The sequence below is a fragment of the Brassica napus genome, chromosome C3 (assembly GCF_020379485.1).
Source record: "Brassica napus cultivar Da-Ae chromosome C3, Da-Ae, whole genome shotgun sequence".
In the NCBI taxonomy this organism is placed as follows: domain Eukaryota; kingdom Viridiplantae; phylum Streptophyta; class Magnoliopsida; order Brassicales; family Brassicaceae; genus Brassica; species Brassica napus.
The window spans coordinates 67,435,796-67,450,822 of NC_063446.1; the positions used below are offsets into that span (position 1 = coordinate 67,435,796).

General features: G+C 28.9%; 1 protein-coding gene across 1 annotated transcript; it reads right to left on the reverse strand.

Annotated features, from left to right (window-relative positions):
- Positions 1-3,290: 3,290 nt before the first annotated feature.
- LOC125583288 lies at positions 3,291-4,319 on the reverse strand. The gene has a single exon (XM_048749929.1). The coding sequence runs from the start codon at positions 4,317-4,319 to the stop codon at positions 3,291-3,293; it is 1,029 nt and encodes a 342-aa protein (XP_048605886.1).
- Positions 4,320-15,027: the final 10,708 nt, after the last annotated feature.

Here is a 15,027-nt window from a genome sequence, read left to right on the forward strand (position 1 = left end):
ACGCAATGGTCAAGCTGTTTTCTTTGCTTTGGAGCAAGAAGAATTCCAACTATTTTCGACACATGCAAAAAAATTGTCATTACGCCTTCTCCTCTTAATGCAATTTTATAAACAATAAATAATATTTTTTGTACAATAATTTGTGTATACATACCTCTTTAAGACCAAAGGATCTCTTAAATAATTTGCTGCATTTCTATCCTTTAATATATTCACATTTTTTTTGAAAAGCTTCACATTTTTTTTTCAAACATAATTACTACGATTTCACCTTTTCCACTTCTTGCTTATAGTCTCAAACGATTATGTAAGAACACAAATAAAAAACTCTCTTTATTAATCTCTCTTAAGGAAACACTCAAAAACCTTAAGCTCCTCAAACACAATCACTCAAAACTCACACACAATATGCAACACTCTTGCATATATATATAGAGATTATAACTCCTAAACTCATTAGGAATACATCTTTCCTTTTTCTCTCATCCTAAACTCTTTAGGATAACTTAGATTCCAAGTTATCTTTAAGCTTATCAACATTTTCCCCCTTAAGCTTAAAGTTAACTTCTTGAACTCCAACAAGTTCTTTCATCTCTTGGAACTTGATTCTCCCAAGCGCCTTTGTTAGAATGTTTCCCTTTTGCTCGGTACCGGAAACATGTTCTACTTCAATCTGCTCGTTCTCTACGCACTCTCTGATGAAATGATATCTCTTGTGGATATGCTTGTTTCGCCCATGAAAAACTGGATTCTTGGTGAGTGCAATAGCTGACCTGTTATCAATGTATATTGTTACCATCTTGCACGACTTGTCTGTGACCTCCTCGAGAACTTCTTGCAACCATATTGCATGTTTGGCTGCTTCGGTGGTTGCCATGAACTCAGCTTCGCATCATGATAAAGCTACTGTCTCCTGCTTCTGAGAACACCAGGTAATAGGACACTTATTCAAATAAAATATGTGCCATGTTGTGCTTCTTCCGTCATCTTCATCTATGTTATGGCTACTATCACTGTAACCAATTAACTTCATCTTTGATCCTTGCGTGAACGTCAAGCCATGAGCCACAGTACCCTTCAAGTATCTCAGTATTTGCTTCAATGCTGCCGCATGAGAGGTCTTTGGTTTGTGCATATAGCGACTCAATAATCCCACGCTGTAGGCTAGATCAGGACGCATGTGTAACAGGTAACGAAGGCAACCTATGTTTCTCCTGAACTCCTTTTCATCAACGCCTTTCTCATCTTCTGCACTTGATAAGACCAGTCCCGCTTCCATCGGTGTGTGTACTGCATTACAGTCTTGCATTCCCGTCTCCAGTAGTATCTTAGTCACATATCTCTCTTGTTTGAGAGTTATTCCACCTTTATGCTGCTGTACTTCGATCCCAAGGTAGTAGGTTAGTAGCCCAAGATCACTCATCTCGAAGATAGTCGACATCTCCCGTTTGAAGTCATGAATCATGCTGATACTCGACCCGGTAATAAGTAAGTCATCAAAGTATACTGCTACCAAGATCAAAGTTTCTTTATATCGCCGGCAGTACAAGGATGGTTCTTTCGAGCACTTGATGAACTTCAGCTTTGCGAGCTCCTTGTTTAGCTTCTCATTCAAAGCTTTCGGAGCTTGTCTTAGTCCATAAAGAGCTTTATTTAGTTTGTACACCATGTTTTCACTTCCCTTGATCACAAAACCTTCAGGTTGTGTGACATACACGTCTTTCTTTAGATCACCATGTAGAAACGCGGTTTTGACATCTAGATGGTGTATTTCCCAACCATTAGAGGCTGCTAGGGCAATGATGAATCTCACAGTCTCAATGCGTGCTACTGGTGCAAACACTTCTTCAAAATCGATTATGTGCCTCTGTATGTATCCTTTCGCCACCAATCTAGATTTATGCTTATTTATACTTCCATCCGAGTTTCTCTTGATCTTAAAAATCCACTTCAGACCTATGGTCTTTGCTCCTTGAGGTAAGTCGACTAGATCCCATGTCTTATTCTTTATGATAGACGCAATCTCGTCCTCACACGCATCCTTCCACACCTTCTCTTGTATGGCGTCCTCAAAACTCCATGGTTCTTCGTTTATAAGCAACAGTAGTCTTTCCCCTTCTTCTTCGGCAAGAAGAATGTAATCACTCAGATAGCTTGGTGTCTTGGTAGCTCTGGTCGACCTACGAAGATCGTGTGGTTCGTCGTTGTTGTCCTCGTCTGTCTCGCTTGTTGTTATGAGTGGGTTTGAGTCTCCTTCTTCGTTGACTTCACTAACCTCCTCTGTTTTCTATTCATCTGTTTTGACTTTGATGCCTTGGTTCCCGAATGCTCCAAGCTTTATTTTGAACATTCCTGGTTCCTCGGTGTAGTCTCTAGTTTTGTTCCATATCCATAATCTGCCCTCATCGAACACAACATCCCTACTCACAACTATCCGTCTTGTCGTCGGATCCAATAACCTGTATGCCTTAGAACCAGGCTCAGTTCCAAGGTGTATTAAAACCCTTGATCTATCATCGAGCTTTCGTAGATGTGGAGCGTCTATCTTTGTGTGTCCAACGCATCCAAACACTCTTAGATGTTTCACACTTGGTTTTCTTCCCTTAAATACCTCATATGAAGTCTGCGCGTTTAAACTTCTTGTCGCCACACGATTGATCAAATAAGTAGCATGCCATATGGCTTCTCCCCCACAAATAATTTGGCATGCTTGTGTGCTTCAACATGCTCCTGGTCATCTCAAGTAATGTTCTGTTTCGACGTTCTACTACTCCATTCTGCTGAGGAGTGTACAGAGCGGTTAGATGTCTATGTATCCCTGACTCTTCACAGAACACATTGAACTCTGACGAAGTAAACTCGCCGCCTCTATCTGTACAAAAAGTTTTGATACTTTCCTTTGTTTCTTGTTCTACCATCACCTTAAAGTTTTTAAACTTTTCGAAAGCGTCGCTTTTCTCTCTCAAAAGTATTGTCCACATATAGCGAAAGTGATCGTCAATGAGAACAAATATGTACCTATTTCTTGCTGAAGTCGATGGTGTTATGGGTCCACATAGATCTCCATGTAGTTCAAGCATCTCTGATGCTCGGAATGTTGTTGACTGTGGGAATGACGCTCTTGTTTGCTTTCCGAGAAGGCAAGACTCGCATATCTCCTTTTCCACGTTGCTCTTTGGTATCCCTAGAACCAATTCCTTTTGTATCATTATCTTCATTGAGTCTACCCCAATATGTCCTAATCTCGCGTGCCATCGTGGGCATTCTGAATGGATAGCCATCTGAAAACACTAGACATTATTTATCTCCATCGAGACTTTATACAACCGGTTGCGTGATCTGGTTGCTTGCACAATAAGATATCCATCTTTATCATGCAATGTCAGACGATCACCTTTCATTCTTACATCACAACCAGCTTCAGTGGCTTGTCCAAGACTAATGATGTTGCTTTGTAGGTTTGGGATAAAATACACATCAGATAGAAGTTTCTTCTCGCCTGTTTGGGTCAGGAACAGAATAGATTCTTTACCTCTAATATCGATTCGCGAATCATCTCCGAACCTTACCTTCCCGGTAATTGTCTCATCAATGGACTTGAAATAACTCATATTTCCTGTCATATGGTTACTCGCACCATTGTCCAAATACCATACTCTGTCTCCATCTGAGCTCGACTCAAACTCCTTTGGTCGCACGTTTCTCTCGTTGAGATACACGATCTCGTGCATCATCAATGCATTCGCCGCTTCTGTTTCTTCTTCTTTAGTCTCTTGCGTTTCTTGCAGCTTAAGGAGCCTGTCGGGACAGGTTGCCGCAAAGTGACCCACTTTGTCACACCTATAGCAAGTAAGTCTAGACGCATCACGGTTCTCCCAATACGCTTTAGAGGACTCTCGGTTTTCCCAGTAAGACCTACCACGCCCTCTTCCTCGACTATTATACCTTCCTCCTCGGCCTCTTCCTCTGTACTCGCCATGATAGTTGGGATTTGATTGTGTCTCCATGTTGGCATACATCAACTTGCTTTGATCATCTTGGCGATCCTCTTCTTCTTCGCTTATGCGTTCTTCATAAGCTTTTAAGCGTCCAATGATATCTTCAAAGTTAGTTGTATTCAGGTCCAGAATTTGTTCAAGAGAAGCAACTATATGAATGTATTTCTTTCTCGGTAGACTCTTGAGAAACTTCTTCACCAACTTTGGTTCTTCCATAGTTTCTCCTAAAGCGGCTGATTTAGACGAAATCTCAGATATCTTCCCAACAAAATCATCTATACTATCATTGTCTTTCATCTTGAGGCAATCAAACTCGGACATAAGGGTTTGTAACCTTGCCTCTCTCACCCTGTCCGCACCAACATGTCGAGTCTTGACTGCGTCTCATACCTTCTTAGCTGTCTCTAGCTCCCCAACTTGTAGAATTAATGCTTTCGGGATTGATTGAAACAATAAGGCTAATGCCATATCATTTTTCTCGGGTTCGGTAGATTCATTCTCCACTACCGTCCATACTTTATGAACTTTAAGCAAGGTTTTCATGCGTATCGCCCATACATTATAGTTGGTAGTGCTTAGCATCGGACACTTTATCGAGGATGGTCATCCTCCTTCTTTGGGTGTTGTCGTAACTATATCTCCCATGGTTGCTTCTTCTTGCTTCTGGCTCTGATACCAAATATAGTCTCAAACGATTATGTAAGAACACAAATAAAGAACTCTCTTTATTAATATCTCTTAAGGAAACACTCAAAAACCTTAAGCTCCTCAAACACAATCACTCAAAACTCTCACACAATATGTATATATAGAGATTATAACTCCTAAACTTATTAGGAATACATCTTTCCTTTTTCTCTAATCCTAAACTCTTTAGGATAACTTAGATTCCAAGTTAGCTTTAAGCTTATCAACATTTGTGAGATAACAAACTAAGTCCCACATTGGAGAATTAGACAAGGAGTGTCTAATATATAAAGAGATGTCAAACTCTAATTAGTATGAGGCCTTTTGGAAAGGAATCCCAAAAATAAATCCATGCGGACCAACCAATTAGGCCCAAAGTGGATAATATCGTACTAATCGGATAATATAGAGTTGGACATGGATTTAATAAATCCCAACAATTGGTATCAGAGCGGTTGACAAGAAATCTGCAAGAAGACCAAAATACCCTTCGAGTAGGAACGAGACCCATCGAGTTAGGATTGAGAGGTATGTGTGGCAGAGATCAAGTCAAAAGAATTCTGGAAGTCAGTTGTGGAACACGAGATGAATGTGATCCTTAGTTTGAGGGGAGAGAATGTGAGATAACAAATTAAGTCCCACATTGGAGAATTAGACAAGGAGTGTCTAATATATAAAGAGATGTTCAACTCTAATTAGTACGAGGCCTTTTGGAAAGGAATCCCAAAAATAAATCCATGCGGACCAGCCAATTAAGTGTAAAGTGGACAATATCGTACTAATCGGATAATATAGAGTTGGACATGGATTTAATCAATCCCAACACTGCTGTGATGTTCTACTTCTTTCTTGTTTTTGTTTTTGTTTCTTTTAATCCATGATAAAAAAAAATTTTCTTTTCATCCATGATAATATAGCAGAAGATCGATGGCCAAATAAAAAGAAAAAATGGTAGAGAATCCAACATTCATTGTTTCTGGCCCTAAAAGTCTTTATTAAATGCATAGTTTAGTCAACATCGCATTTTGGCAAGATCGATTGTCATACCACAGTCTTTTTTTCCACAAAAAGAAATCAAAAGTGATCTTGGCATGTGTTCAATTCCTCAATCTATGAACTTTTAATTAGAGAAAAAGAAACAAAATTAAGAAAAAACTTTATTAGTGACCGAGTGATATTCAGAGAAAATATCTCATAAAAATTTCTCTTCTAACATTTTTATCTTCTTAAAAATTCCCGATCAGTGAAGTTGGAAATTTTTAATAACTTAAAATACATAAAGGTACATTAATCGTATCCTCTCTTGAAAATAATAACAGCAAACAATTATTTGTTTCCAAATTTAAACTGTCGTAAAAATTGTTAAATGGAAAATACGCGTTTATAAAATTAAAACATAGAAAGAAATAACGCGGATGAATCATGTGGGACCCCATAACAGCTCCATTGTCCGAAAAAGCAGTCCCATAGAAGAAGGATTAAAACATAAATTTAATTAACTATACCCTAGCCTCCTCTCTCCTTTTAACATTCTCTCTTTGCCTAACATGTCCTCGGCGCCGTCTCCTGGGACTGATTAGCCACCATCTCCACCATCAAACTCCACAACCACCACACCCTCTTCTTCTCCTCCGCCGCCACCCACTATTCCCACATTTCCTCCTCCGTCTTCTTCCTCTACACCTTCTGCTCTTCATCCATCTCCACCCACTCTATCTACGCCGGGATCTTCACCTCCTCTTCCTCAGTCGTCTGCACCCGCTCCAACTACACTGGGATCTCCTCCCGCACCTGTCACTCCTCCTGGATCCCCTACTCTAAACTCTCCATCATCCTCAGGACCACCGTCCAATCCCTCAAGTGGCGGCGGCGGAGGACCTCCTCGAACTCCATCTTCGCCGTCTCCGCCGTCTTCTTCTTCCGATGGATTATCAGCAGGAGTGGTGATCGGAATCGCCATCGGAGGAGTCGCTCTGCTTGTAAGAAGAAACGAAGAAGATGCTTACTACGTTCCTCTTCCACCTCCTCCTGGCCCCAAAGGTATAAGCTTTATGGAAATGATAATTAATTTGTTAGAAAGTTTCAATGTTTTTGTCGATTTTCAACGTATCTGATTTTGAGAGTTGGAATGTTCTTGCGTTTCTCAGCAGGAGGACCTTACGGTGGACAACAGCAACAATGGCGGCAACAAAACGCAACACCACCGTCAGTTCATGTCGTGACGTCACTACCACTACCACACATCATATCACGTTCTATATTGGTACGAGCTTAATAATGCAAAAAACTCAGACAAAATAAGAATACAGCCCAACAGATTAGCCCAACAGATTGGTTTCATAAATAATATTTCCTTGATAATGTTAATTTAAGCGACTCAATGACGTGGCATCCTAGGTGTCTTCAACATGAGGGAGGAAAACTCTTATTTATATATATAGATAGACTAGAGATTAACCCGGGCTACGCCCGAGATTTTTCTTTTTATTTTCTAATTTAAGTTGTTAAATTATTTATATTTTGATATATATTTATAAAATGTTAAGATGAATGTCATAATTAAAATTTATTTTTAAATATTAACACGTTAAATTAACATATTTTTTACAATTTAAATATTTTTTTGTAATTTTGTTGGCTATCTAGTTATCATATTTAGCAAAACTATCTGTTGAGTGTTGAAATAAATGTTTTAGATATTTAATTAAACTGCAGAGTATTTTCGGATCGACCACATGCTCAACAATCTGTCGATCCGTAAAAAGATGGTCGATCTCCTTGGCCAGGTAAGTACAATTTTAGCAAAAATATCTTTTATTTTCAAATATTAAGTATATAACTATTCTTTTGAATTTTTTTTTTTTGAATTGCATTTTTTGATTAAATTATTGTATGATAATGTTTATGTAAATATTTTATGTGATGTTTGAATTTTTTTTGTTCGTATACTTAACCTAGATGATATTGATGTTTAACAATTTATTGTTTTCTGCAAATAGAAAATAATGATATATCAAAATGTATCTAATACTTGTTAAATGATAGTATAATGTAAATTACATCCATTATTTGAAAATAACCATTTGTTTTTTTTTTTTTAAATCAGAAATTATTTTTATTTAAAAACATTATTCATATATAATATAATAGTTTGAGTTTGGAAGATTAATATATATATATATAAATTATGTATATTTTAAAAAAAAATAATTTAAGATATTATATATTGAGTAACTGAATAAATGTTGAATTTCTTATCTTGAAAATCAAATATTTATATTTTTGTCTTCATGTTATACTCACCAATCCATCATTGATATTTATAACTCAGTATGTTTTTAAAAAAAACTTAGTTTTAAGTAATAAACGAATTTAATAAATTAAATTCATCACTTATAATGTTCTGTAAACTATATTTGAAAACTCTCTAAAATTATATTTTAAGCATAATATTATTATTATTTAATTTAAGTTATTTTAAACATAATATATGCTAAACCAACTTAAATTATATTTACAATAGGATCATCCTAAACCGGTTAATAAACCAAAAACAATACTAAACCAACATGAACTAATACCTGATTCGGCGAGAAAGGAAGTGTTTCGGGATAAACGCTTGAATGGTTATTAACTGTAATGGTTTGATCATGAAAGAGTTAGTATGAATATTAACAATAAAATTCTGGATTAGATTAATTTAAATTTGTAAGAATACCTTTGAGTCTATGAAAAGCAATTCAATTCCCATGAATATGTTTGGCTTTTGAAAGTTGCGGGTTTTCCAACAATGAATCCACCTAACAAAAAGTTCGTTGTTATAAAAAATCTCCTTCAAGCTCATTAAAGGTTTTTGGGACGGTAAGAGTTGATGGTGGAACCATTTTTTTGCTCGAGTGCTTTGAAGTTTTCCTTGATAGTGTGAGATTGATGTTGATGGAATAATGAGTTTTATAGGGACTTTCTTGATGTAAAACTATACATTTTTTTTTGTTTAATGTGGTATTTCCATTTTTATATAATTTACTACGTATTTATTTATTTATTTTAACATTTTAATATAAATATTTAATGTATTATTTCCAATTTTAAAATTTTCCTTATATTGTGTATTTCCATTTTAGACTTTCTTATATAAAATGGTGTATTTTTATTTCTTATACTTTCTATTTACTTAATATCTATATTTTACATTTTAAGATAGATGTTTAAATCTTAATATATTTTCTCCATTTTCAAAAATATTTATTTAATTATTATTATTATTTGCATATATTATATATCAATTAATATATATATTTAACATTTTAAGATTTAAATTAAGTTTAGTATAATATTTTTATTTTTTTATTTTTTTATTTAATTATTATTTATTTTCTTTATATTATGTTTTTCCATTTATTATACTTTATATTTACGTAATATCTATATTTTACATCTTAAGATAGATGTTTAAATCTTAATGCACTTTTTCATTTTTTTATTGTGTATTTTCCTTTCTTATACTTTCTATTTACTTAATATCTATATTTTACATTTTAATATAGTAGTTTAAATCTTAATGTACTTTTACCATTTTATTAAATTATTTATTTACTTATATTATAAAGCTACTTAATATCTATATTTTACATTTTAATATAAATGTTTAATGCTTAATGTACTTTTCCCATTTTTTAAATTGTGTATTTACTTATAATTATTATATATATATAATTCATATATTATATATTTACATTTATTACTTATTATTTATTTTCCTTATATTGTGTATTTCCACTTCTTATACTTTCTATTTACTTAATATTTATACTTGAAATTTTAAGATAGACTTACATTTTAAAGTTGTGTATTTCTTTAATGTTACATTATGGAAATAAGCCGTCTTTTTTTTTAAGGGAAAAATAGTAATCTTATATATGTTTAATGTAATTTTTTCATTTTTATGCTGTATGTTTACATATTACTTATAATTTTCTAAAATTATTAATATTAAAATGTAAAGCTATATTTTATGTCGCGTGTCATCTTTCGGGAGAATTTGTTTTTGCTGATGTGGACGCTCTAAAGAGCCTTAAAAGGTCTCTTTTATTAGTATAGATAGTATAGATTTTAAAATTTGTGCATTTACTTATTATTGTATATATAATTCATATATTTATATATTTACAATATTAACTTATTATTTATTTTTCTATATATTGAGTATTTATCTTTCTCATACTTTATATTTAGTTAATATCTATATTTTATATATTAAGATAGATGTCTAAATCTTGATGTATTTTTCCATTTTTAATGTAAAACGGCAATGTTTAATAGAAGTACTTGGACAAATAGTCAAATAGTTATATTTATGTTTTTTTATTTTTTTATAAAATGGTAATGTTATATTATGGAGATAAGCCATTTTTTTAGCGAAAAATGGTAATTTTACATATGTTTAATGTTGTTTTTCTATTTTTTATGTTGTATGTTTACATATTACTTTTTTAAAAATAAAAATGTAAAATGGTAATCTTACATATGTTTAATGTAGTATTTCTATTTTTTATGTTGTATTTTTATATATATTTATTATTTTTGAAATTATATATAATGTTTTTTGTTTTATTTTATGAAACGGTAATGTTACATTATGGAGATAAGCCGTCTTTTTTTTAAGTGATAAATAGTAATCTTACATATGTTTAATGTAATTTTTCCATTTTTTGGGCTCTATGTTTACATATTATCTATAATTTTCGAAAATTAGTAATATTAAAATGTAAAACTATATTTTATGCCACGTGTCATCTTTCGGGAGAATTTGTTTTTGCTGATGTAGACGCTCTAAGGAGGTTTTTTTAGTTAAAAATGGTAATCTTACATATGTTTAATGTTGTTTTTCTATTTTTTATGTTGTATGTTTACATATTACTTTTTTAAAAATAAAAATGTAAAATGGTAATCTTGCATATGTTTAATGTAGTATTTCTATTTTTTATGTTGTGTGTTTACATATATTTATTATTTTTGAAATTATATATAATGTTTTTTGTTTTTTTTATGAAACGTTAATGTTACATTATGAAGATAAGCCGTTTTTTTTTAAGTGAAATATGGTAATCTTACATATGTTTAATATAGTTTTTCCATATTTATGCTGCATGTTTACATGTTATTTATAATTTTCGAAAATTAGTAATATTAAAATGCAAAACACATTTTATGCCACGTGTCATCTTTCGGGAGAATTTGTTTTTGCTGATGTGGACGCTCTAAGGAGCCTCAAAAGATCCATTTTATTAGTATAGACTAGGAGTTAACCCGCGCGTAGCACGAAGCTATTTTGATTTTCAAATGTTAACTATATAGTTTTTTTTTTACATTGTATTACAAAGAACAACAAAATTCTGAATTGTATGTTTGTGTGAATATATATATTTCTTTAGGAAAAAACTGAAAACTATACATTTTTCAGATAGATGTTTAATATAGTTTTTGATTTCTTATATTGTATATTTACTTATTATTTAGTTTTTCTTATATTGCAGGACAACTCTTTCAAATTTTTTTTTTTAAGTTTTTGTTACAAAAATAACCTTGAATAAGTAAAATGACCAAAATAGCCACTTTTTATTTTGAAAATTTTAATTTTAATTTTTTTTAATTTGAAATCCTATCCTCAAAACCCCACCCTTAACTCTAAACTCTAAATCTAGATTAGTTAACCCTACGGTATAAATGTATTTTTAGTCTTTAATAAAACTTCTTTTGGTCATTTTTATTATTAAGGCTATTTTTGACAAAAACTTAAACTGACAATCTTAAGTAATTCCTCTATATTGTATATTTATTTATTCTAATTTTCTTGCTTTTATATCAAATGGTAAAATTACAATAGATATTTAATGTAATATTTCTATGTCTTATATTGTATATTTGTTTATTATTTATTTAACTATACATTTTCCATTTAACTATACATTTTTGAGATAGATGTATAATTTTTTTTTATATTGTATATTTACTTACTATTTATCTTTTATTATTTTGTATATTTACTTTTTCTAAATTTCTTACATTTATATCAATGATAATATTATGATATATATTTAATGTAATATTTTTATTTTTTATATACTATATTTACTAATTATTTATTTTTTCTTATATTTTTTCTTACTATAATATGTAACATTTCTATCTCTTATATTGCATATTTACTTACTATTTATTTCTTCATATATTGTATATATATTTACTTATAAAAGTATTTGTAAATAATAAAAATGTAAAAAAATACATTTTTCAGATAGATGTTTGATGTTAGTTTTTATTTATTATATTGTATATTTACTTATTATTTATTTTTTCTTAGATTATATATTTACATTTTTTTATTCTAATGTTATGATAGATGCTTAATGTAATATTTTTATTTCTTATACTTAATTATTGTTGTCAAAATAAATATACTTAATTATTATATATTTTACTATACATTTTTCAGATTGATTTTTAATTTAGTTTTTCAGTTATAATATTGTATATTTACTGATTGTGTATTTTTCTTATATTGTATATTTATTAATTCTAATATTACGATAGATGTTTAATATAATATTTCTATTTTTTAAATTGTATATTTACTTATTATTCATTTTACTAAACATTTTTTTAGAGAGATGTTTAATTTATTTTTTTAATTTCTTAATTGTATTTTACCTATTGTTTATTTTTTTTATTGTATATTTATTTATTTTAATTTTTTTTCTTTTATACCAAATAATAATATTATGATAGAGGTTTAATGTGATATTTATATTTCTTATATTGTACGTTTCTTTTACATATATTGTATTGTATTGTATGCTTGTTTTACTTATATTGTATATTAATAATAAAAATGTAAACTATACATTTTTTAGATAGATGTTTAATGTATTGTTTTTATTTCTTATATTGTATATTTACTTATCTAATTGTTTTTCTCTTATATCAAATTATAATATTACGATAGATGTTTAAAGTAATATTTCTATTTCTTATATTATATATTTTCTTATTATTTATTTTATAATATATTTTTCAGATAGATGTTTAATGTATTTTTTGTATTTCTTATATTGTATATTTACTTATTGTTTTTTATGTTTTATATTTACTTATTGTAATATTAAAATAATTTTTTAGTGTAATATTTTTATATTGTATATTCACTTATTATTTAATTAACTATACATTTTCATATATATGTTTAATTTACCTTTTCTATTTTATATATTGTATATTTACTTATTCTAATTTTCTTTCTATGTTTAATGTAATATTTCTATTTATTATATTATATATTTACTTATTATTTATTTTTTCTAATATTGTATTTTTAATTATTATTGTTTAATGTAATGTTTCTATTTCTTATATTGTTTATTTACTTATTATTTATTTCCTATTTTTAAATAATATTGCCTCGTCTCATGGGAGAAGTTTTTTTCGCTGATGTGAACCCTATAGGAAGCCTCAAAATGTCTCTTTTATTAGTATCTATTTCTACTGATGTATATTTACTTATTGTGTATTTTTCTTATATTGTATATTTACTTATTCTAATATTATGATAGATGTTTAATATAATATTTCTATTTTTAAAAATTGTATATTTACTTATTATTTATTTTTCTAAACTTTTTTTTACCCAAATTTTTAATTTAGTTTTTAATTTCTTAATTGTATTTTACCTATTGTTTATTTTTTGTTATATCGTATATTTACTTATTTTAATTTTCTTGCTTTTATATCAAATGATAATATTATGATAGAGGTTTGAAATAATATTTATATTTCTTATATTGTATGCTTGTTTGACTTATATTTTATATTTACTTATAAAATATCTGAAAATAATAAAAATGTAAAACTATAAATTTTTTAGATAGATGTTTAATGTAGTTTTTCCATTTCTTATATTGTATATTTAATTTTTTTATTGTATAATTACTTATCTAACTATTTTGCTTTTATATCAAATTGTAATATTACGATAGATGTTTAATGCAATATTTCTATTACTTATATTGTATATTTACTTATCTAACTTTTTATTGTAATATAATTTTCAGATAGATGTTTAACGTATTTTTTGTATTTTTTATATTGTATATTTACTTATTCTTTATTTTTCTTATGTTTTATATTTACTTATTGTAATATTATAATTAATGTTTAATGTAATATTTTTATATTGTATATTTACTTATTATTTATTTAACTATACATTTTTCATATATATGTTTAATTTAGTTTTTTCCATTTTTTATATTGTATATTTACTTACTGTTTATCTTTTCTTATTTTGTATATTTGTTTATTCTAAATTTCTTGCTTTTATATCACTGATAATATTACGATATATATCTAATGTAATATTTTTATTTCTTATATACTATATTTACTTATTATTTAGTTTTTCTTATATTTTATATTTATTTATTCTAATATTACGATAAATATTTAATATAATATTTCTATTTCTTATATTGTGTATTTAGTTATTATTTATTCTACTATACATTTTTCATATATATGTTTAATTTAGTTTTTTTATTTCTTAATTGTATATTTACTTATAATTTATTTTCCTTATATTGTATATTTACTTATTAGTTTAATGCAATGTTTCTGTTTATTTATTTACTTATTATTTATTTTCTATTTTTTAAATAATAATGACACGTGTCATCTTTCGGGAGAACTGTTTTCGCTGATGTGGACGCTCTACGGAGCCTCAAAAGGTCCCTTTTATTAGTATAGATTTTCGAAATTATATATAATTTTTTTTTTACAAAATAGTAATGTTACATTATGGAGATAAGCCGTCTTTTCTTTAGTGAAAAATGGTAATCTTACATATGTTTAATGTAGTTTTTCTATTTTTATGTTGCATGTTTACATATTATTTTTAAAAAATAAAAATGTAAAATGGTAATCTTGCATATATTTAATGTAGTATTTCCATTTTTTTATGTTGTTTGTTTACATATATTTATTATTTTCGAAATTATATATAATGTTTTTTGTTTTTTTATAAAACGGTAATGTTACATTATGGAGATAAGTCGTCTTTTTCTCAAGTGAAAAATAGTAATCTTACATATGTTTAATGTAGGTTTTCCATTTTTTATGCTGTATGTTTACATATTATTTATAAGTTTTGAGAATTAGTAATATTAAAATGTAAAACTATATTTTATGCCACGTGTCATCTTTCGAGAGAAGTTGTTTTTGCTGATGTGGACGCTCTATGGAGCTTCAAAATGTTCCTTTTATTAGTATAGATTATAGAGAAGAATATATC